At 43.6% G+C, this 25,101-nt stretch overlaps 1 protein-coding gene across 3 annotated transcripts in view; it reads left to right on the top strand.

Annotated features, from left to right (window-relative positions):
- The window catches only part of LOC119396577 (AP2-associated protein kinase 1), a 105,869-nt gene extending 82,700 nt beyond the window's left edge, over positions 1 to 23,169 (top strand). For all 3 annotated transcript variants that reach the window (XM_037663852.2, XM_037663866.1, XM_037663860.1), the window contains 4 exons: positions 1,791 to 1,987; positions 4,444 to 4,533; positions 7,020 to 7,097; positions 20,383 to 23,169. In XM_037663852.2, coding sequence (XP_037519780.1) covers positions 1,791 to 1,987; positions 4,444 to 4,533; positions 7,020 to 7,097; positions 20,383 to 21,965 — 1,948 coding nt within the window. In that variant the 3' untranslated portion in view covers positions 21,966 to 23,169. The remainder of the gene's footprint in view (positions 1 to 1,790; positions 1,988 to 4,443; positions 4,534 to 7,019; positions 7,098 to 20,382) is intronic.
- The last annotated feature ends 1,932 nt before the right edge of the window (positions 23,170 to 25,101 follow it).

Below are 25,101 nucleotides of genomic sequence, written 5' to 3'. Positions count from 1 at the left end.
TCATAGTTGTCTTATCAAGAATGAGGCAATGTAGAGGCCGAATTGTATTTATGTACATGATTTGGTGCAACCAAAGTGTTGCCGACAACACTACACGTGATAGGCAAAGATGCCATTTCCTCAGCTTCTCCTCCTCCTCTTTCAACTTTTGTGGAAGCCCAACTGATGTGGCGGACAAGGGTGTGCTCCCTTCAAGTCCCGAGTTCCAAATCTGCCTCGTAGACGTCAATATATAAGAACATCTGAAATTTTGGATGCTAAAAAGCTTCGGCGTCCGATTTTTTGGACTTCCTGCCCAACTTTCAGGTCCAAAACAGCATTAATTGAGCCCCCACCTCTGCCACATCTTTCATCTCCATGTTGGAACCGGCGTTTTCTTGAGTTAATACATTTGTGACCGTAGCGGAGCTTGAAAGGCAGCTTTGCCGCAATACGGGGGTGTGATGAGGTGAAGCATATTGAAGATCAAGGGACCACTTCCAATCGGACATTGTGTCTTGGCTAAGTTCGACCGTAACGGAGCTTGAAAGGCAGCTTTGCCACAATACCGGGGTGTGATGAGGTGAGGCATATTGAAAATCTAGGGACCACTTTCAATCGGGCGTTGTCTGTGGCTTGGCAATGTTCGACCGTAACGGAGCTTGAAAGGCAGCTTTGCCGCTATACCGAGGTGTAATGAGGTGAAGCATATTGAAAATCTAGGGACCACTTTCAATGGGACGTTGACTACGTCTTTGCCAAGTTCGACCGTAACAGAGCTTGAAGGGCAGCTTTGCCGCTATACCGAGGTGTAATGAGGTGAAGCATATTGAAAATCTAGGGACCACTTTCAATGGGACGTTGACTACGTCTTTGCCAAGTTCGACCGTAACAGAGCTTGAAAGGCAGCTTTGCCGCAATACGGGGGTGTGACGAGGTGAGTATATTGAAAATCTAGGGACCACTTTCAATCGGACGTTGACTGTCTCTTGGCCAAGTTCGACCGTAACGGTGCTTGAAAGGCAGCTTTGCCGCAGTACGAGAGTGTAATGAGGTGAAGCATATTGAAAATCTTGAGGGGTCACTTTCAATCGGACGTTGTGTCTTGGCTGTTCAACCGTAAAGGAGATTGAAAGGCAGCTTTGCCGCAATACAAGAGTGTAATGAGGTGAAGCATATTGAAAACCTGAAGGGGTCACTTTCAATTTGACGTTGACTGTATTTGTTTTTGGGAAGTTCGAATAGTAAAATTCCAGTGCGAATCGAATAGCAAACACTATTCGAAAAATATTCGAAATTTCGAATATTCGCACACCCCTACTAATAATGTTTTGGTAGTGAACAGGTACTAGCTGGAAAATCCTCTGTGTAAGTAATTTTTCCAGTACGAATGTGAAAACCTGACCATTGGTCTCTGACATACTGTATTAGGCTTTCATTTTCCCATCATCATTCCTAACATGGTAGAAGCAATTAAAAAAAAAGAAACAGAGAAGGATATGTCAGTATTTAAGATAATAGTGTACAGATTATCTCCTCATGTAAAAGCATTTTTGGCTGAAATGTTCATGATGTGGTTGAGTGACTGGATTTGCTTATTTACTTTACTAAAGGCGTTTGTTGGGTCCTTTCAGTGTGTAGATTTTTTATGTTCTCTTCTCCTGTGTCCATGTTTGCATGCCCATCCTCTTTAGTGATGAATACTTACCAGCTAGCTTAGCTTTCTTTCTTTCTTTCTAAGTGTTCTTTGTTTGGCTGCCACCATATTTCTTGACCTTATATAGCTCCAGTTTTTGTCATTGGGGATTCAGGCCATTTGTGCAGGAAACGTCCCAGTTCCTGGCTCCTTTTGAAGTCTCACTGGGCCGTGCTTCATCCCCACATGAGGGCAATCCCCACTGGAACCCATTTGCTGAGTCTGCATCTGCCTCTGCAGTGGATCCTATAGATCCTGAAGACCATCTGTTTGGCCAGGAGTTTGATAAGATACGACGAGGCTCGCAGAGCAGTGAGTCTTCCATTCTCTGCTACTCTAGGCTCATCTTGTCAAGCAGCAAACCTGCAACTATTGCAAGTGTTAAGGGACTTCAAGGAGTGCAACCAAAAAGCTATTTGAACGTTCATATATACTGAGAATAGAGCTCTCAAGCAAAAAAAGCTTCCTCTAAAGGTGGAAGCCATCTCACTATAATGCAAAACCACAAAGCAGTCATCCATGTGCTGCTATAAAGTCTTAAAATGATGCAGTTGAAATAAAATACTCCTATTCACAGCACTAAATATACAGTCGAACACGGATATATCGAACTCGAAGGGGATCGCGAATTAGTTCGATATATGAAAAATTCAATATAAAAAAATACAGGCCCCGAGACCTTACCAGTGGCGGACGATCACGTACAATCGGTGCATTAAAGAATTGACAACTAATTTGGCACACACGATGCAACAACGTTTTATTTGCGTGAACAAAAATTCGCTTATCTTGGCCTGCTTCTTCGTCTTCGAAATGAAGTTGAGGACGCGGGCCTCGATCTTATCGAGGTTGTCCTGGTGCGACAGCCCGGTTCCCTTCATGTCGCCGCAACAACGGCGAATCAGCCGAACGCTGCCGCCACCTCAGCGGCGGAGTACGCGCGTGTAGCCGCCGCCTCGTCCGGACGATCTTCCTCGTCACTTGAGCTGTCGGCCTGGGCACCCTGGGTCCCTGCGACCACAGCTACAATGTCCTCGTCAGCGAGGCTCGCAGCAGCCTGAACATTGCAGTCCGCTTCCACAAAATCGTCTGCAGACACTTCGGGTGGAACGGCAGCCGGGAAGAAGGAACCAGGCATAAAGTCCCTTTTCTACTTCCCCGTGGGCAGGAGCACGCACACGACAGGCTCCCGACGTTCGCTGCTCCGCTGCCTTTGCCTTGATATCCGCCTTGTTCTTCAACAAAGTTCTCATAGTGCTCCGTGGCATCCCAATGTCGTCCGCCAGCGTCGAACTTTTTTCGCCCGCCCCAACACGCTGTATGGCTTTCAACTGGTGCAAAGTCAAGGTTCTTGCGCTTCTTGACGCTGGCCATTGCTACACGAGAAGTCAAAAATTCAGGCAGTCCGCAGCGCCTCTGCACAGCACGCACGCAAAAGAGGAATGTGGTGGTATGCGAAAACTCACGGAAGTGGACTCCGCCAACAAAGCGCTTGCGATCAGTAGCGATGGCGGCGATGGCTATCCGGGCATCCGGGCTACCCGGCTAGCTGCGAGGGCAGCAGCGATGTACGAAAGGCGTGAGCTGTGGTTGGCTCAGCAATTATGAAAGGCGCGGGCTGTGGTTGGCTGATCGAAACTCGCAAAACAGCAACAAAAAAGAAAGAAAGAAAAGGCGAAAGGAGGAGGCCGCCGACTCCTTCGTTCCTGCTCTCCGAGCCGACTGTAACGCAGAGAAGGCATGAGAAAGAGAGAGAGAAAAAAAAAAGAAGAAAAAAACCGTTCTGCAAGTTGGAGAACGTGCCCAACAGGAGTACAGTCTGAGCCCTCTCGCCCTCACGTTTTGCGAGCGTTTCGGGTGTCGGCGGAGGCGCGATGCCGCGAAGGTTGCGGGGTGCAGCGAGTGCCGAAGCACACCTTCCAGCTCGCGCGCCGTTCGATATATCCGATGGCGAATAAAAATACCGTTCGATATAAACATGCGAATTTCTATACTTTTACAAAGGATTTTCAAGGGGATAATTTATGAGTTCGATATAGCCGAAAATTCTATTATGTGGGTTCAATATATCCGTGTTCGACTGTACTCAAATAGCAAAAGCTGCTTTAGCCAGACCATCAAGATCAGTTTCTAAGAGAACGAAGTTTGTTTATACAGACACAAACAGAGCTAGAAATCTTCCTAACAATATATTGATGGGAGCTAGTTGGTTCGTCGTCTACCATTATTTTTGAAACAGCATGACAGATTGACAGAAAAAATTGATAGGGCACACAGAGTACCGTCTCTCTGTCCTCTCCAAAATTTTTTCCATAAATTTTTCCTGCTGTTTCATTGATAAAGCCAAAGCTTTTTTTAACAGACAAAAAGAAATATCAGTTAAAACCGACCTTTTTGTTTGTCACATTGATTACGAGTCATTTACTCCAAATTGTCACTAGATCTTCACATAGGTTGCCACGGATTCATACAGGCGAGGCATGGGCCCATGAATGGATGGGCTCATGCAGCATTGCTGAGGTACTTTTGTAACTTGTTGCTCTTTATTGAATTATTTTACTGCAGCGAAACACACAGATTTGCCTTTTGCAACTACAGCCCAGTACGGACTGCAGTTGCTGGGTATTTTTCCTGTGCAGTATTTTGAAGTCTTGCTGTGCAAACAAACGGTTCCAACTTGAAGACTCCCTCATTGTGTTACATACTTTATTGACACTGCAGTGAAACCTGCAGAACTCCTGAAATGCATGCGCTTTTCCTTTCCTTAGGCATATCCAATGTGAAGAGTCGTGAGAGTCTAGTCATGAGCAGTGGCGACTTAGTGGATCCATTTGGGGCTGCACCATTCAACCGTTCAGGTGAACAATATTTTTATTAGCCTTTATTACGTAACTTACACTGCCTCCTTTTCAAGCATGTGGGGCACAGTTTTGTCCTCATAATGCTGTTTTTATTAGCTGCTGTATATGCTTTGCAAATGTGGGGAAATTGTTTTTTTTTTTTTTTGCTTTTTCTCTTCTGTTTTCTTTTCTAAGAGTGAGCACAAATCTTAAGCACGCTAAAGACGAAAATTATTTCACTTGTATTACTACTTTCCACTACACAGAGAACACCGCTCACCGTGAGAAGGTGCGTAGTAAGCTAGTTAGCTTATCAGTTAGCTTTATTGGTGAAAGTGGATTTCTGAAGTGCACCTCCTCATAAGTGCCGGTGTTGACGTACCGGCAGTGTTACCTACAATGAACTGATTTCTGGAAATAAAACTTATAGATTACATGGATCAATAAATTGTATTAGCAGGAGAGACTTCATAATGCGGCACCAAACCAAACAGATTTTCTGGTAGTTAAAGGGGTCATGAACCACTTTTCCAAGTAATGATTTAATGACCTCAGTATCAGAGTTTACTGCCTCCCGAATCGATTGCTGCAAAAATTTCTCGAATCCGTCAAGAATGAGCGGAGTTACGGGGTTTGGCGCACGCTCTCAGCGCTTTCTCTCTTTTCTCGTGCCGACGAGCGCACTGGAAGCTAGACAGGGAGGGATAGCACGGGGTAACGAAGTTACGTCAGCGCGCGTCATGAAACGCGATCGCTCTCCCGCTGTGATTCGCGTGTGCGAGTGTGGCTACCGTGTACTGAGGAGTGCGGCGCCAGCAAGTGGCGGCACCCCGCGGCAAGAAGCGCATCTTATCCGAACGCCGCTCTCGATTTACGTCGGCTATCGGCCAACAAGCATGCTATGTCTCTTGCGACGTAAACTGGCAGATCCGCGACGTCAACGTGCATACGCCCCGCCCACCGACGAGAGTAAGAACCGGCCTTTGAAAAGAGGGCGCCTGAGGAAACGGCAACTTCGCGCTCCGCTTGTGGCCTTTACGCGGCGCGCACGACTGTAATATTTGGCAGAGCAGTTCATAGCCGTGTCAGCTTTCTGCAGGGTGTGTTTTTTCAACAAGCCCAAGGGGTGCTTCATGACCCCTTTAAGGAGTGAGTAACAAAATTACACTTGCAAGAAGTGTTACAGCAAAGGGTAAATACTGGTCAGGGGAGTTAACATGGTCCAAGCTGTTTGCTGTAGGGATTGATAAAGGTGTCTCATTCTAGACAAGTAACGTTACATTCTCTGCAAAAAGAAGGGACCTGTTGTCACGGAAAAAGAAATCCCTGTGACCAAACAAGGGGCATGGTGGGCATTACATGGGCATCACACAGGCAAGTGTATCTTGTGGGAGAACTTTCCATCTTGTGTTAGTAAGGGGGGAGATGCTGGCAATAGTGCTGAGTACAGCCCAACAGTTCAGCCACCTAGGGAAGCACAGAGCTCCTATGTTAGTATGTAACCATACTGCTGACCCATTATTTGTTACAGCATGGGTCAACAACAACACTTATACGACAGCTTGCGCTGCTAAGCTTGAAGGGGTGGGTATAATTCCCGGTTATGGTGGCCATATTTCGATGGGCGTGAAATGCAAAAACATCCGTATACTTAGATATAAATTCACGTTAACGAATTCCAGGGGTTCAAAATAAAGCTGGAGTCTCCTACTATGGCATGCCTCATAGTAATCATATTGTGGTTTTGGCACGTAAAAGCCGTGAGTTTTAATGGTGTGCACCAGGGTTCTCCCCAGAAATTTTTTAGGGGTGGATGTAAAGTTTAAAATTTTTCAATTTTGAAGCAACTTCTTGTTTTCAGTGCACATCCATGTTTAGTTTCTAGTCGGGCATTTCTAGTAGCTTTGATGCACATCTGTCACCTACAATGTATAAGCATTGACTACGAGATTCGTACACAGAAAACGGAAGCAAGGACGCTTGTGTTCAAGCATTCGCTCTGGTGATCTTTGAGGGCAGGAGGTACGGCCTGCTGTTAGAGAGAGCGTACATACTACACTCAAACCTCATTATAACAAAGTCTCATCTGCCACGAAAATAACTTCGTTATATCCGAAAATTCGTTATAAACGTTTATTTTTAACACTGTAGCTATGACAAGGCTATTCTTCATTTACTTCGTTATAACCGATAATTCGTTATATCCGTGTTCGTTATAACGAGGTTTGAGTGTACTACCTCACTGTCGTATGAGTCCCTCATGTAGGCTCTCTGGTATTGTACATGCACAGTTGTCTTTTTTTTTTTTTTTTTGTTCCTCAGGCGCGCATTTCAAAGGGATCAGTCGGAGTGGTGAGCTGTCTATCAAAAATAGTGGGAAGTGAATCAGTAGAAATGCTGCTTACGGTGGGCAGCATTTCTATTCCCACCCACCGGGGGGGAGCCCTGGTGTGCACCTTTCCTGAGGAGCTTGACAACCGAGCTCACAAGTTTCTTTTTTACAGGTAAACCAGGCCGGGCAAGAAACTCTTCTGGAAAGACTGCATTGAATCCTCTGTCTACTACTTCGTCCCAGGCTGGAGGTAATCCCTGGCGCTAATTTCTCCCTCCACCAACACCGCCACCACCAACACCGCCATTGTTATTGTGGTCACTGCTGCAACTGCCATTACCACTTCCCAGCATGGGTGCAATTTGCTTCCATTGTTGGCACATAGAGTTGTAAGATATGTTTAGGTAAAATGGTTTTAAGAACGAAGGTTAAAAGAACAGTGCAAGGCATTTAACCTAGAATTTCACTGTAGCGCAGTTTGATAGGTTTCTTCAACTTAGTTGTACATTGGCGTTCACTCAGAGATCTGGAGTTAGTATTGTTGGTGCTTTCTTTCTTTTTTATATTAATTATCGAATAAGGCGGTTGCCGTTTGAAGCTAGCATTCACTTAGTTGCTTTTCTTCTGTGTTGTGCAGTTGTAGGGTTATCAAAGCCAGGTGTATTGGGTGTTGTTGTGAATGTGCTCTATTAACTGTGCATTTCCTCCTCAAGTGGTATGCAGCATATGCAGTGAACCTAGTTTATGGAGATTATGGGCCCAGGTTAGTAGTAAACTCTAGCGAGCATTACCATTTCAGTGCCTTTGCTACTCTCAAACATTGTTGTATCGAAATTAAAGGGAGAGCCAGAATTACCTTGTCATGCAGTTGACTCTTGATGCCGACGCTTTGCTTCATTATATTACCAATATTTTACGACATTTAAATTCAACCTTTTATGCAACATGCACTTGCTGGCCAATTCTTTTTTACATGGCAGGGCCACAGAAAATGTCTGAATAGTCAGGCAGCCAAAAAAAAAAAAGAAAATTGAACTTGAAAGTCGGCAATCATTTCTGCATTCTGATGGGTCGTGCCAACAAAGTCCTTTTCACAGTGGGCATATGGCACATGGAAAGCCAGAACTGTAGGTACAAGTTCATTCCACCATGGCAGCTTGCCAAATAACCTTGGGTATCAGCCTGATCGATACGACACTGAATGCTTCCAAAGCAAACCGTGGCTCTCCATGGAGTCTGATGAACACAGCACAAGCACCAATCAGACACTGCAGAAAAGCTTTGCTTTAGAAGCGCATGAAAGTGAGGTGATAACCTGATACATGGCAATTAGTATGTCAACGGCTGCCACATTTCCTGTTTTGCTACATCAAGCATACGTCATTTTCAAAACATGTAACAAAAATCTGATGCGATGTGAAACTTCAGTTGCTGATATGTATTGGTTCAATAGAATTCTATAATCTTGTAGTGCTTGCTGTTGGGCTAGTTGGTGCATGTTTAATAATAATAATGATAATAATAATAATACACTTAATGCCATAACACTACCACAGAAAAACATTCACTGCAGTAAGCAAATAAATGGTATTTTTGAAAAAACATGTGTACTAACGTGCATGTGCTATCACTTCACTTAGCAATATAATCAAACACTTTCTGGTTATCGCATTTCAGATTCAAGCAAACTTACTGATGTGTGATGTACACAATCTTGACATCCCTTTTTGATGAAAAAATACGTCCAAGATTTCATCAGCTACATTGTTTCTGCTCCTTCCCAATAGCATGGCTCGCATCCATATGAAGTCTCATGCATGCCTAAATGCACACTGACCTTATTTTTGCATTAAGTGTCATGAATAAGGTTTCAGATTCGCACATGAACTACCTAAGAAACTTTGTACTGCAGTTTTTAGATTTAAAGATAATGCTTAATTGTACTGCAGTTTTTAGATTTAAAAATAACGCCTAATTCCAATCATGTGTTGGGCTTATTCCCCACCCTTAGATTGGCTTCTCAATACTTATGAAGAGGGTGCCCTTCTTCATGGTTCGCAATGCTTTCCCTAAAGACAGCTCCTGAAGTCGTGTCCGCATCTCATGTCAACACTAAGCTGAAGAGTGGAGTCTATGCTTGTGCGTGGTCATACTACACTGAGCCGCACATATCAGATTTGCCCTATCTCTCATGAGCCAGCCGAGTGGTCATTGTGAAAGTGTGTTGCGTAGCCATGGCTACCGTGTTTGCACGATTCCAATGTGCACTTTTTTTCACTGAATTTAGTCCTCAAATTTGTGTGCGTGTTGCAGTCTGGCTCAAGAGCGAAATCGGCAAAAAATTATTTTTTGTCTTTTTCATTTGTCGTAATGTAAAATTGCCTGCACGTTAAACTTTGGGTGCGCTAGAATAATGCAAATATGGTTCTTTTCCATAGTGGCATGTTACAGAGAGCCATTGCCTGCCGCGAAATGCTAGTTGTGCTCTTAAAGGGACCCTGAAACGGTTTTTTGAAGTTTTGTCAGCGTTTAGGCTGGAGCATCCCCAAATCATTCTCACCAGAAATTAAGCGACGCACTGTCTACCAAGGCCGCTACGGAATTTATATCTATACCCTCCTCCTCACCACTGCCTTGCACCCTCAACTCACAGACACCCTGACATCGTCGGCGATCGCAGCGCTCTCAGGAGCGCACTCGACGGTTTGAGCTTCGCCCAGTCATGGCCTCAGATATTGTGCGCCGACGGGTTGCGCGCAGTCTCGGAGGCCCAACAAAGATGAAGCTCGCGGAGTGGTTGATATCTGCTCCGACAGGTGCTGCCACACTACCAGCAGATCTTATTTTATTCTCCTCCATTGCACACCGAATCCTCACACAGCTGTCGTCTCCACGCTCAGAGGGAGAATGGAAACAGCTGATATGGGTACCCGGCCACTGCGGAGTTAAAGGCAATGAGCTCGCCCACACCTCGGCCCGAGAATTACTCTTCCGGACCTCCGACCCCGGCATATCGCACCCACCCTTGGCTATGCGTATGGACCCGCTTCTCACATACACAGAAATTCTACAACACCAAAGACTCAAAACACGGAAACTTCCACCTCCGGGGCTGAACCTCAGTAAGGAATCGCAGGTAGCGTGGCGTCGCCTGCAGACACTGTCGTACCCAAATTCATACGTACTATCTAAGATAGATCCCGACGCACACAAACCACAGTGCAGGTTCTGCGACAATAAAACAGCCACCCTGTACCACATAGTATGGGAATGTCCGCACAATCCACCCATGCAACCCAGGACACAACTAAACATAAAAGGGTGGGAGGCAGCTCTGTCCAGCTCGGATCCGAAGTCCCAAGAGACCCTCGTGAAACGTGCAAGGACAGCGGCCCGCGCCAATGGGATCCCGGACTAAGGATCCCACTCACTGATCTTCTCAAGAACATGAAATAAACGTTTTATTCTCTCTCTATTTTATTCTCCTGTACGGCGACAATCTGCAAAAGCATGCGGACAAACAAAAATAATTCGAGAACGATCACCGATAAGTGTAAACTCGGGAAATGTGGTTGTGTCTTCAGGGGTGAAGTTACAGCCACAAAAACGTGGATCGTGGCGTTGAATGGATAGCGAGAGCGCGACACTCATTGCAGCGACGAGCTGAAGGGATTCCGCTCGCCAGATGCCTCACGAACATTGCATGATGTCGCAGCTTTAGAAGTCGCCAATTGCTAGATATGTGGTACACAACACGGCTAGGGCAATTCATTTTGTCCAAGAAAAGAAACCTAGAGATAAACACTGTCGCTCAACTCATGTCAACACTGAGTACGTTGTAAACACAGGCAGATGACGCTCTCTGCCCACAGGAGGTTCAGTGACGTGTACTGGACATATCCAATCAGATCAGCCGCCTGCGTGACGTCACGCTTCCAATATGACGCACACTGGAAGTGGGCGGTTTGAAAACGCGTTTGGCTGAGCCGCTGTGATCGGTGGCGATTCACAGCTTTAAAGCCTTGTAATAAATTACACAGTTTACGCACAGAGCTTAAATCGGTCTGTAAATGATCCTTAGGACTTGCTCTACCGGCTCAATGTGTTTGTACAAAATCGTCAAAACCATTTCAGGGTCCCTTTAATGTTTCGCCCTAGGCACATGAGCTCTTTTGCTTCCCTCGCCATCCAGGATCAGGCGTTTGCGCAGTGCTAAGGTGCCGCTGCAGGTATATGGGTACACCTGTGCACTAACTCGAGAGAGCAATACTGTGTGTTTTGCCACACACAGCTCGATGCCTTTGTGAGCTGAACATGTGCAGCGGCGCTTCAGATGACACGAGGCGATGGCCTGACGCAGCCCTGAGGCTCACAAGCTTGAACTGCGGTGGTCTGTACTCCTGTGAGACATGAGATTACCACAAGCTTAACTTAGTTGACTTGTGTCTTCTGCGATTGCACTGGTGCCAATGCAATCTTGGATGCCACGTCTAGCTGCATCAGCATTTAAGACGCACACCAGTGTGAGAGGAGTGGATATGCTTGTCTTTCACAGTGCTAGATGCACATAAGCTACAGTTCACCGTCGCACTTATTTCTGTTGCTGGTCATCTTGCTGTGCAGATACATTTGGCACCTCTGAGGTGGCACTAGTGCGTTCTCAGATGCCGAGCCCCAACCACATTTAGCCGTGCAGCCTGTGCAATGCGCTTCATTTAGAGCAAAGTGCAGTAGCAGTGAGCATGAAGGAAGGTAAAGAAATGATGCCTCCATGCAGCTATGCATACAGCTGAGAAAGACCTGTGCTCCTTGAAGGCATATTCCACAGCTGCACCAAATGAGTGCAGACACCACAGGAAGTGATACACTTGGCGTGCAGAAGTCAAGTATATCATGGTTATGCAAACAAGTCTAGTTGGTTATGTACATTTAGGGGACAGTTATATTTAATTGAAATAAAGGTTTAAAGACATGGAGTTTTATGGGGATTTTATGGGGAAATTCATTTGCTTCATTGTATTAATTTTATTATAACAAGGTTTGAGTGTATACCTTTTAAGCAGTCCTATATCATGTGGCCATGCTTGATCTTGCAATACTACAGTTGAGGAGGTAGTTTGGTGTGCAGTATATATGAAGTTTGGTCGGAGCTTTACAAAGGAACTTATCCTTTTCTTTTTACTTGAACTAGAAAACATGTTTGATGCGTTTTGTGTTTTAACTCCTACTCTTGCGTAAATTTTTTCTGTAAACTGAGTTACAATTTATGAGGATGCCAAAGAAGGAGAATTCTCTTGCAAGTTTATGACAATATCTACAAAACGTTTCCTGGTCGCAACCAGCCCTAGTGTGCACAGTATGGCATTGCATTATGCTGCACAGCAACTTTGCATGGAATAGATGTTGATGCATGCAACGCTTTTATTCTCCATTATCAGATGTTTGACAACCATTAACCCTCCTCAATAATGGGTTGATTGGTAAGCACTGAATTATAGCCTCCAATTGATGTCCTGTCAACAATTTCTAAATTCACCTGCTCAGGAAATAGGAAATGGTTTTTAGGCGTTAGATTTCTGACAGATTTCCACAACACATATTTGAGACATGCTGTAGTGAATGCTGTAGGCATCTTACGACACGTCACCCCACACTGTAAAAATTAATGCCAAGCCCTTCAGTAGAGCATGCTTCATAACCAGCTGAGAAGTTTTGAGGTGTCAAACTTCAAACCCAAATTTTAATATATCTGCAAGTTTACCGTTATATAATATGGTATCCTCATTATAGCAGCTGGTTAAGAACCTGTGTATGGTAAGGGCACTGTTATGTGTGAGATAAACTTATTGGAAAGTTTCACTCTACTGGCTAAAGCAGTTTAGTCTTTTGTGGGGCACACTTGTTTAATTACACATGTATTGAGACCTTTCAGGTTTGTTGTTTTGACAAAGGCCATGTTGGCCTATTTTCAGCTGAATGTTGTTTTCTAGCACACACAAGAAACGCCTCACATGCAAATGCTATGCATGTACATAGTTCCGTAAAATGGACATTTGATCGAGCTGGCGATTGGGCGTTATTTTGTGTGGGGGAAGCAGTGCACAGACACATAAAACACGACACTTGCAGCAAGTGTCATGTTTTGTGCGTCATTCTTGGTCCTAGTCGTGTGCGCTGCTTCACCCTCATGGAATGGGGTTCAACCTTTGCTAGAAAGTGCTGGAGACCACTTGCATGAAGTTTGTTTTATGGATGGTTAATAGATGTGTTGCAGAGAGTGTCAGACAGAAGTGCTAATATTTTATCATTCTATAGAAAGAGCTAAAAAAGTTATCATAAAAATGTCTCTGCTTAGCACTTACAGCTCTTTTTTTTTCTTTGCAATGTGCTGTCTAGGATACCTATGAGTAAGGCTGTTTTTCTGTATTTGGAGATAGCGCAGAAGTATTTTTTTATCAAATTTGAACAATCTAATTGCTGTACCATGTACCACACATCGATTTAATTTGCATCCAAGCATGAAAGAAAAGACATGGTGTCCAAGTTATCCGTGTTGGAGTTGCTCCCTTACTCCGAGAAACTTTTTCTCTAATGAAAATGCAGCACTGAAATTCTGAAGCGAAAGATTAAACAGCTACCACCATTAATAAACAAAGTAATGAAGCTGAGCTGCTAACTCGTTTGCTCTTTTCACAAAGGCAGCAGTAAACATGTCCAAGCTACCTAGACTCGGGAACACTTTCTTGTGGTGTCTTGCTGCTGTTTTTAGTGCTTTGGTTATAAGGCCTAGTCGTGCTGTTGGCTAGTCAGTAATGTTTATTTTGTGTGTATGTGTTGACTGCACTGTAGAAGAGCTTTAATTTGCACATGCACAAATGTATATTTCTGAAAGTCTCACCACGAGATTACTGCTCTTTTGTGCCTGTTGCATGAACTGCCTTGGTATTACTGACACCCTCGTGTCTGCTTTAATGCATGCCACTCTTTTTGGCTTTATTAACCTTTCTTTTAATCATGTGTAAGGTGACTGATAAACATTCAGTCACTTATACAGGGGTGTGTTTTTGTTAGACAATGCAGACTGTTTATAAGAATGCTGTGAAAGTCAGGCACCTATCATCTTCAGAGACGAACTCTATGTTAAGGTGGAAATACTTTTCCATTGCTAAAATTGCATAGAAATGAGTAATAAATACTTGTGAATTAATTTTTTCATTATCAACTTGAGAGAATTTGTTTACATGAGAAAGTTGTGGGTTGTAATGTCATATGCATTTTTTAGAAATCACTAAAATTGTGCGTACTTTGAGATATTGATAGGCGAATTTTAATGGCAATATCGAAACAGAGTGTGCCGGGCACGCAGGAAGGGAGGCTCCTCTGTTACGTCATACCTGAACTTTCCGTGGATGCAGGATTTTTCACTTACTTACGGGTAGAGAATGTTTTGCGATCAAGCAAAGACGGTGAAACGATGCACTTTAAAGGGGTCATGAACCACTTTTCCAAGTAATGATCTAATGGCCTCAGTATCGGAGTGTACTGCCTCCCGAATCGATTGCCGCAAAAATTTCTCGAATCCGTCAAGAATCAGCGGAGTTACGGGGGTTTGGCGCACGCTCCCAGCGCTTTCTCTCTTTTCTCGTGCCGGCGAGCGCACTGGAAGCTAGACAGGGAGGGATGGCATGGGGGAAAGAAGTTACGCCAGCGCGCGTCATGAAACGCGATCGCTCTCCCGCTGTGATTCGCTTGCGCGAGTGCGGCTACCGTGTACTGAGGAGTGCGGCGCCGGCAAGTGGCGGCACCCCGCGGCAAGAAGCGCATCTGATCCGAACGCCGCTCTCGATTTACGTCGGCTATCGGCCAATAAGCATGCTATGTCTCTTGCGACGTACAGCGGACAGACGCCCCGCCCACCGACGAGAGTGAGAACCGGCCTCTGTTTGAAAAGAGGGTGCCTGGGGAAACGGCAACTTCGCGCTCCGCTTGTGGCCATTACGCGGCGCGCACGACTGTAATATTTGGCAGAGCAGTTCATAGCCGTGTCAGCTTTCCGCAGGATGTGTTTTTTCAATCAGCCCAAGGGGTGCTTCATGACCCCTTTAACAAATCTAGTGAAATGTGGGTGCAAAGCCGATGAAACTTTTCGAGCACCCGAATTAGGGTGGCCACCCTAACACACATACTCCTTCTGGCAATGAGCTGCTACGATCTTTTTATGATGAGTAGTTCAGCACTAGTGACGGAATTATGCTACAGATGTGCTGTATCATAAGGCTAGTTCTAGAGTGTCCTGCTAGGGCCGCATTTCGTGTGAAATAATTACTTCAATATCTCAATTTCCGAGGTCTCAAGCATTATTCTATCAGTTTCCCTAAATTTTTTTTGCTTTTAGTGTCTCTTTGCATAAATAAACATGAAGATGGCACAATGTAATGACGTAGAGACATTGCACATTTGTTTTATTGTCTCTAAAGTACCTGTAAGCCCCCCCCCCCCCCACTTATTTTTTTCCGAATGTCTGCTGTCACTCGTGGGGTACCAAAACCATAATCGCTAATGGAACTAGCCCAGCATGACTTTCATATAAACACGATTGATGGCACATTTTAGTATGTCCTCGTCTTGGCAGTCAGTATTCTCCACTCCTTGCCAGCAATTTTGCGCAGGAAAGGATGTGTAGGTATGGTGAACTTTGTGACAGGCTTTTTCTTCCATGCATGTAATCTTTTGGCAAGGAAATGTGCCGAGGAGCTGCCATCAATGGGAATATAAGGTCACCAGGAGAAATTGTCATTCTTCTTTAACTTTTTGCTTACGTTTCGTGGTCGTCAGTTGGGAGCCACTAGTGCACATACCGCTTAACCTTCAGCTAGCCTTTCTTGATTATTTTGCGGCCTTCAGCGTGCCGAAGAAGCAGAAAGCAGGTGATAAGTGAACTGCTTTACAAAAGATGTAAAGTTGCATAGGGTGTGGGTTTGCCGAATTTGTCATTGTTGTAGAAGAGGACGCATTCTTAAATGCCTAGTGTGTCAAGAAAAAAAACTGTCCAGTTTGAAAAATCCCAACCAATTGAAGGAAAGATATCTTGAAGGCTGTGCTTTACTGCCGTGCAAACACCATGCTGACAACCTCATTTCTTGATTATAAGTCAATGTGAGTATCGCAACCAAGGTGTATCGTAAGCAGAGGCAAACAAGCAATCTTTTGCTTTACAAACAAAACAATCAACTATACTGAGTGTTATAGTGGAAGATTCAAACCATAAAACGCAAATTTGATGTGGATTACGACTTCTTTTTTTTTTTTTTTTTTCGCACACCTGTGCATTGCATTGAGCAAAGGTTCACCATTGAGATCAGTTTTCAGAAACCATCTGGGGGTGTTTGCAAATTTGTCTTTGTTGATGCTTCACAGCATTTTTTATTTATTATTTTTGGGGGTGGCGCAAATTGTGCAAGTAACAACACTAAGTCATACATCAAAAGGTCACGACTATAAAATGGGACTTTCGTTGAATATTTGGCCATGAGCGGAGCTGTGATAAATTTCTTTTATAAGAAAAACATGCTCTCCCTGATATGTGCTTTCAGTAGAAACGGTGTAACAAGCTGCTGACTTACTTGAGCCTCTGAGCATGACAATTGAACACACACAGATCGGAACAAATAGGGAAGCCTGCACACTAATTGCTGACCTAAGGCAGCATGAAAACTCTTCATGATGCTGCTGTCTGTCACGACTGCCATTCAAATACATGGCGGTAGGAGACGATAGCAAAGCCAGCGTGCTTTCATCAGGACTTTTCAGAAGGTCGACGCTATGAGCGCACGACTTTCTGAAAAGGTCCATTATGGCACCAATTTAGTACTTACGCAATTGATCGTTTCTTATTTGAGTCTATTTGCAGCCCTGTAAGAGTTTTGCCTCGATACTCAATCTATGCAGTTCAATACTGATACAGTATATTTGATCATGATTTGCTTTGGCTAGGCAACCCTTTCCCCCCATGTGCACTCACTCATGCACTCTCTCTTGTTGTGTACCCATTGTTGATCTGGTGTCAACTGCACTAAATTATGCACAGTTTACCCCTGCAGGAAGTGTTAAGCAGATGAATCGTTGAAAGTCAAGTGCCGTCATTTAGCATCAGGTTTTGCTGTGAAATATTCGTTTCTACTAGCATCTCGGCTTGCCAGCCAAATAAATAGCACATCTGTTGGCTGAAGAGCATGCATTAAGTGGTCGTTTTGCTCACTAGCCTAAATGGTAAACCCAATTTTGTCCTTTCAATGAATCTAATGCTTTATATGCTGTATTAGTCTGCCTTTTTCATATTTACCTCTTTTTTTTTTTTATTTATTCATACGGCCTTCACTCCCTAAGGACCTGCTCATACACAGTTGAAAACTGGACACTCAATTTTATTGCTAGAGGACACAGGTTTTAGAGGAATCACTTGCCCAGTCTGTATTTTTTCTGTGATATTTCACTTACAGCTACTTTGCAATTGGGGAGTATTGCCAATTTTGCAAGAAGCCCTTACACAGGTGATGCTTAGCTGTGCGTCCTACTTTGTACACATACTTGGAAATTTTTAAGTTGCACTGTTTAAGTATTGTGATATTTCAGAAGAAGAAGAAATGAAGAAACAGTGTGTGTGCCTGTGTTTGGTTGCATTTACTTTGAGAGAATGTGTTAGCTCTCTTTTAAGCACATTATTATTTTTATTAGTAGTTCGTACACTTCTTCAGCTATGGTTTTGGTGGCCACTTTAATGTTTTATATTTCTTAAGGATTCAGTTTGCTTAGAAGCAGAATGCCATTAATCTTCACATGACGATTTATACTTACTGTTTCTTTACCACATATTCCTATTGTCAGAAATTGTGCGGAAGGAAAAAAAGTTGTCTTTTATTTTTCATCCTGGAAAAGCAGGAGTTTTGTAAGTCATGATTAATAATGGTTGCATCTTAATATATAAACTTAAAAGGCATAAATCTGTAGAAACAAGCATATTTATCATGTAATATGAAATTGTCATGTTACTATCTAGGAAAGTCAAGTTTGCTGCTGAACGAATAAGCCAGCAGCTTAGTTCTTGTTAAGCTTGCCACTTGCTTAGGAGACTGTTCCTGACTAAAAGAATTGTCTTCCTCCTCTCCCAGATAAACACTAGTCATTGGAAGGTTTCCAGTTTTAGCAGGTAATGATGAGTAGCATTATTATTGCATTTGGAGATATGCCTTTACAATGTGCTGCTGGCCTGTTTTACCCCCCTTTTTTTTTCCTTTAAGGGAGCACTGTTGTGAATGTCTGTGTTGTGATGCTGTGAGTAAAACGCTTGCAGCGTTAACCTCTCTGCTCTTGTAGCACTTCTGGTGACTAACTTGTGTTGTTGTGCAAGCCTTGAATGTTTATGATCATCAGTTGCCTAGTGGCATTGCCTTGTGCGTTTTGATGCAGTTTTGTCAGGTTAGTCTTGTACTGTTACTGTGTTGAGATTATGGAAATAACAATTGGACTTAAATGAAGTCCAACATAATATTAAGTTGAGGATATTGTGATTTCTTGCTTGTGTGGCACCTACTCACTATAGCACCTGTTATAATATGTGCATTCAGTAGCAAGAATAACCTGAAAATGTGTTGAAAGAGAGAAAAAAAAGAAAATATGTTGTGTGTGTCTCTTTCATGAGGCATATGTCTGCTCCTATTGGAGCAGAAAGATAGTGTTTCGATTCGTGCAAGTGGCACTGTCTTGTCAAGTTTAGTGTGCATGAGTGTTTCTCACTAAGTGTTGCATGTGTTTTTAGACCTGTCATGTCTGGGATGCATGGACTTTGCATGTGTAGTGAATAACATATGCATGTCTTTTCTGTGTTTTAATGTCTACTAGTTGGCCATGGTGGTGAAAACAAAACTTGCCAGTGCACATTGCACAATCATAGCTAATAACAGTAACATATAGGCTTGTGGCAGTACATTGTAGTATTTGGCATTGTTTTCATATCATTTTTTATGGATTTCTCTAATAAAATTTTTGGAGGTTTTCCTGTACTGTTTCACATTACGACTCACATTACATCATATTACATAGTCTCCTAAGCATGCAGGCAATCTGAAGGCACAAAGCCTTAGTGTGCAGTCACTGACTCTCTTCACATTATAGTAAGTACCCGAAATTTTTCCTATTGTCCTCATTTAAAATGCATCGCAAGTATCACATGTTCCAGTTGCCTCACAGAACTGTGAATATTTTGCTTAGGCTTATAAAAAAATGTATCATAAAAAAAAAACAAATTTTCAACTTCTAGCATTTGCATCCAGCATGGGTTTCCTTTCATTTACTTACTGCTGCCTAGACTGTAGACTGTTCTTAGCATGTTGAACATGTGAATTCTGCTCCCTGGTTGGATTTCTTCCCTGCCTGCTCTCTGGCCTGACACAATCATGTGCACGCTTATTTGCATGTGGTGCTGCATCACTAATAATGGATTGCATGATTGTTGCATAAAATAGAACACTCAAATAATGGTACCCTAGTTAATGAAAAGTAGACCTATTGCTAAGCTGAAACATTTCATTTCAGTTTTGCAAAGCTCAGGTAACATGTTAACTATGGAAAAGTGTGCCCACATTCTATGTGAGAGCCTAGTGCTAATAACAGTGCTGTATTCATGCTCCCAAATATACCTTTGCCGTACTAGAAGAAACTAAATTCAGGCACTGCAGTATCCTTTTTTTTCTTCACCTAATTATTTCCAGGTATAGTTGAACAGTATAATTTCGGCATATTTATAGACCAGTGATTGCTTATTTTTGAATTGTTTACATGTAGAAGCACTTAGTTTGGTTTGGTCTTGCGCAGCACTTTTTAAACTGTAGCATAAAGGGAAAGACAACATGCTACTCAGTAGCACACCTACCAGTATATGGCTCATGTTATTGCCCGTAACTTTTAATTGAATACAACATTTATAAAGAGCACCCACCACAGTAGCTTAGTAGGCTATGGTGTTGTACTGTTTAGCTGAAGGTCATGGTGTCAATCCGGGCATAGTGACTGCTTTTGGGTGGTGATGAAATGTACATGTTAAAGAAACCCGGCTGGTCAAAACTAATGTGGAGCCCCTCCCCTCACGACAGTGGGCTCCATAGTCAAGTCGTGAATGTGGCATACAAAACCTCATAATTCAATTTGTAAGATTTGTACAGTTCCATTGCATTTATGTGCCCTATTTCGTGGCATCAGCAAGAATCACTACATCGCTTTATTGCATTCTTGTTCTGTGTGAGATCTGTATAGAAGTGATTGCACTACATTGCCAGTTTTTTATTAGCCACTACTGCTCACCACTTGACAGCGGTGACATTTAAGTGCAGTAGCAAGGACAGCACATTGAACTCGCATTTTCATTTTTCCATTTGAGTACCCAACAGTATCTGTATCATTGTATCAGACTAACGAGCCAAAATATTGAATGCAGTGCAGTAGACTGTCACTTGATGAGTCATTCAATTATTTGATTGCAGGACCTTTAGATGAAGAGGCAGCTGGCTATGTGCCACTGTATGAAGATCATGGTGATGGGATCGTCATTCGGGCTCGACATTGCAGCGAGAACTCCAGTGCTTCTCAGGAGGGCAGCCAGGGTGGGAGGTCTACCAAGGAAGCACTGGCATCGTTTGGAGCCTTTGCCAGAATACCAGTTGAGGATCGCTCCAAGTATGAAAAGCTTTTAGATGATGTTGATGAAGATTATGCTCGAGGTGAATCCAGTCGAAAACACAAGCTAGCTGGAGACGAGGACAAAGATTCCATTGGCTCTGCAAGTGATTTACAGGCAAGGGTTGAGCTGAGTGAAGAAGAGGATGCCGTGGAAGTTGGTCGACAGAGGGCAAGCAAGAGGTCTGATCCTAAAAAAGAACTTTTTGTTGTGAGTAAGCCGCCCTTAGTACCAGCAGATGGTGGTGCAAGAGTTCTAGAAACCGGCAGCTTGCAGGCGCGTGGCTTCCAAGACATGTTTGTTGGGCATATGGAGGGTGATAAGCCGCTGCTAGAGGATGAAGATCAGCTGTCTGAGACTGAGATAAGGCCTCCTGCAGAGGAGGAACAGCCTAGTGTCGGTAAGGTTCAGAAGAGCCTGCTTCCTCCGCCGAAGCGCGAGTCGTTTCCGACGGAAGGAGCAGTGGCTAGCAGGGATAGTGCTGATGTTTTCACGCAAGCTCCTTTCCGCAAGCCAAGGCCACCAAGAAAGCTGTCTGAGCCCGCCAGGCCATCGGTTCATGCCACAAGCAGCTCCTCTGTAGTCCAACCATCAGTGTCTTCAGTGCCACCACTTGCGTTGCCAACTGCTACAACTGTTACGACACCTCCAGTAACACAGCAACACAGCTACACACGCTCGGCATTTTCTGACTATAAGGTGGCAGCACAAGATTACCGTATGGACTATCAGCGCCTCTCTGTACATGCAAACTCTGAAAGCGAGCTGACCAGAGGACACTCAGAGGCAGATCTTTTTGGTTCGGCTCCATTCACCCATCTGAAGGCAACCCCTAATAACAAGGGCCTGTTCACTGAAAGCATGTCAGCAGTGCCACAGCCAGCAAGCCGCCATAACTCTGTCGTGTCAATGTCTGTGGCACCGCAGCCCCATGCACCTACCATTCCAACACGCACGCAGAGTCATCAAGACCTCTTTGGATCTACCCCGTTTGCTGTAGAAAATACTAGCGGTTTGCGAGAAACAATGGAAGCAACTTTAGCTACAGCAGCTCGCACTGGCAATGTTGCCAAAACTCTTCCCGATTCTCCTGAGAGCCCAACAAGCTCGGACGAGGAAGGCAGCGTGAGGAAGTTTCGTAAGGACAAAAAGCGTTATCAGCAGCTCAGGACAGAAGATGCAATTATGACTGAGGATCTAGTTGAAGGAGGCCGTCGAGTTGCTGCACATCTGCGCACTTCAGCAAGTCGCAAGGACAAGCGGAAAACAGAGAAAGCAAGCAATGCATTCTCAAACCTCAGCTTTGAGGACATTGGCAGTGAGGAGGACGCAGCAGCAAGCAGCTTTGTTACCGAGGTCCATTTCAGGACTTCTGCAGTGAGCAAATGAATGCTCTCTCTCACTTCCCTGTCAGCAGAAAGTGCAAGCTTATGAAGCAAGATGTGATAGTACTATTTGTACATTGCGATAATTATGTATTATTATTGTTACTATTATTGTGTTGGCAACACATTTATATATTATATACATATATATATAAATATATATATATATATACAAGCCCCACGTAATTATATTAGAAAGAATGTTCTCATTTGTTTTCACTGTAATTGACAGATGAATGTGAGGTGACAGCTTGAAAGGGCTGGCCAAAGTATGTCAGCTTTTGTTTCTCATCTATGGTTTTAGCTTTCCTCCCCCTTCACTCAAAACAAGGGTAGCATGCACGTCAATCAAAAAAATCTCCCATTGTATAGCAGGAACAAGTGTTCTTGTGGACACTGGTGCTTTTGTTTGCTTTTTTGTTTGAAACACACTGGCTCAGAGAACCTGTTAAAATGTATGCTTGTTAGCCTAGTTTTCTTGTAGATCGTGATTTCCTGTCATTGGTGCTTGCTTTGTTGCGTGCCAACGTGTGTGACTTGGGGAGCTGCACTTAACTGAATGGTAGGGTAGCGACTTTCTGGGGCATCGGCCTGTTCGTGCTGGCTCTTGTTTCTCAGAACTCAGACCTACTTCATCTTGTTTGTCTGCTGCAGTGATGTTATTTATTTCTGCTGAGGGTGGTCTCGCATGTAGCACTAATTTAAAAGCCGAAATCCGTAGCAAGGTAGCAAATTTAAAGTGTTGCAAGTTGTGCTGCAAATTCAGTTCTTTCAGAAGCATGGTAACATGCCATTGTCATGTGCACTCAAGTCAGTGATGGTGCCACATGTTAATGCTCTTCTTGTGACTTCATTGGCTTTCATCACCAAATATTGAGATTTGCCTGTCCAGGCAGGCCATGTTGCCTTTTAAAGTGTGTGATCTGTTCTTCATTCTGTGCTTTAATTTCAGAGATGCAATTCACTACACGTCTGATGACATATTTTTTTTTTTTCACATGTTATAATGAATTACTTGCTTCTTACAGCTAGAACTGTACTGCAGCCTAGATATTTCTTCTTGAACTGAATGGCAGAGACATAGGATCTTAAAGATTATATCTACTAAAACAAAGGTCAGTCTAAGAGTCTACATATATTAGGAAAATACTTCCTCTATGTTTTATAGATTAGTTGTAGGTATTTAATAAAAAAGTGCTAACCAACAACCTTGGTGTGTTTCTGTGTGTCCACATTGTTCACATGCACGACATGTTTTAATCTCCTGTGCTAAGATGCGTTTTGCATTTGTGAACAAACTGTAGGTATCGGGTTGAAGTACTACCAACCTGTGTGACATGTGAGGCTGTCACAACGATGCGATTGGCTCAAGCCATTTTGGAGCAGCAAATCAACCTTTTTGGGCAGTTACGAGTCGCACATTTTCTAATACAAACATTCATGTCTAGCTAGAGCAGTGGTCCCTTGTTCTCCAGTGATAATTGACATATGTGCGCATGCCCAAATATGCTTTAGAACATCCCAGATGATCAGATTGACACACACTAACCTAAACCTGAAGTTAGATTTCTGTCTTGGAATACCTGCTACTCCACCAAGTAGTTTTCTTCCTACCTCCATAATAGTTAACTCAGTATAGTTTGCTTTACTTCCCATGTATGCATTCACATTGTGTACAAGCCACGAAACTTTATTTACACTCCTGTCCCCTTTATACCATAGCATAATGATTCATTTGGTTTGGAGGTATGCAGTAGTGCACCTGTTGGAGAGTTTTAAGTTTTGCACACCCAAAGCAGTATTGAGGGACCATGCCCAAAGTTAAGGGATGCAATTAAGAAACCTAACTGGTACACAAAAGAATGCATGCAGGATGTGGTGCTTTGGGTACCCAGAATCTAAAACAGTCTAGCCCAGCAATCTGTGATTGCCACAAATCATAAAATTGTTACTCAAGCACGCTGACTGTCAAGCTGAAAATCTGCTTATTGAAAGAAAGAAAGAAGAAACATCTGCAGATCTCTTGTGCTGTAGGTATTGCTTTATGCTAAGCTTTTATGAGCCAATAAGGCAAAAATGACACATCACCTTGTGCTACAGGTTTTAATGACTAAGGTAACGAAGGAACATGTCTTTCAGCCACCATGGTAAACCTTGCAGGGCACGTTTTGCTCATCATTACTATTAAATGAAAAGGCACAACATAGTGCCAACGTACAGTGAGTCATTACGAATTTGGGCAAGCATCCTAGTTATTTTCATCCTAACCCATGCTTGCGCCCCTTTTTCTTGCATTGCATATCGGAAACGTGGCTCTGCTTTTCAATTGATTTCATGAGCATAATGGCAGTGACAGTGGAGTAAGGCAGTCTAGCATATTTGCAAATTTCATTCCTGTGTGTGGCCTCGAGGCAACTGGCATACTCGCGTGTGCTTTTGTGCACCTGTCCTAGACAATGTTACATCGTGCGTGACACAAAAGAAGTATATGCATACAGTTGTGGCCTAATAGTTGGAGCATTGCACTGCTGAGCTGCAATTAGAGGTGCACAGTCAACACATAGCCACTTCGCAAGACAGCAGCACTCAGCATCATGGTCATTTAAGAAAGTCTGAGAGAATTCTCAAAGACAGCTTTGTTTCAAAAGTACTTGGGTCCTTTTATTGCTTTTGCTGTGGTTGCAATTATAGACAATCCACGCGAATTTTCGCTGCTGCCGTACTCCGTATATAAAGTCCAAGTGCAACGAGATTCTGTTGCACCCTGTGCAAGGTGTTGTGGGCAACGTTGGTTGTGGGTGCAGGAAAATGGGCGAGGCTGATCTCGGAATTTAAGTAAAACAAGCAACTGCTTGAAAGCATTTATACCGCCAGATGCAAGTGGTTTCCTAGCATCTCTAAAGGACTATTGCACAGTAGAGCCCCGCCATGGTGGTCTAGTGGTTATGGCGCTCGACTGCTGACCCGACGGTCGCGGGATCGAATCCCGGCCGCGGCGGCTGCATTTTCGATGGAGGCGAAAATGTTTGAGGCCCGTGTACTTAGATTTAGGTGCACGTTAAAGAACCCCAGGTGGTCGAAATTCCCGGAGCCCTCCACTACGGCGTCTCTCATAATCATATGGTGGTTTTGGGACGTTA

The sequence above is a fragment of the Rhipicephalus sanguineus genome, chromosome 1 (genome assembly GCF_013339695.2).
Source record: "Rhipicephalus sanguineus isolate Rsan-2018 chromosome 1, BIME_Rsan_1.4, whole genome shotgun sequence".
In the NCBI taxonomy this organism is placed as follows: Eukaryota; Metazoa; Arthropoda; class Arachnida; order Ixodida; family Ixodidae; genus Rhipicephalus; species Rhipicephalus sanguineus.
Note: the sequence above shows the minus strand (reverse complement) of the source record. Positions and strands in the feature narration are given on the sequence as shown.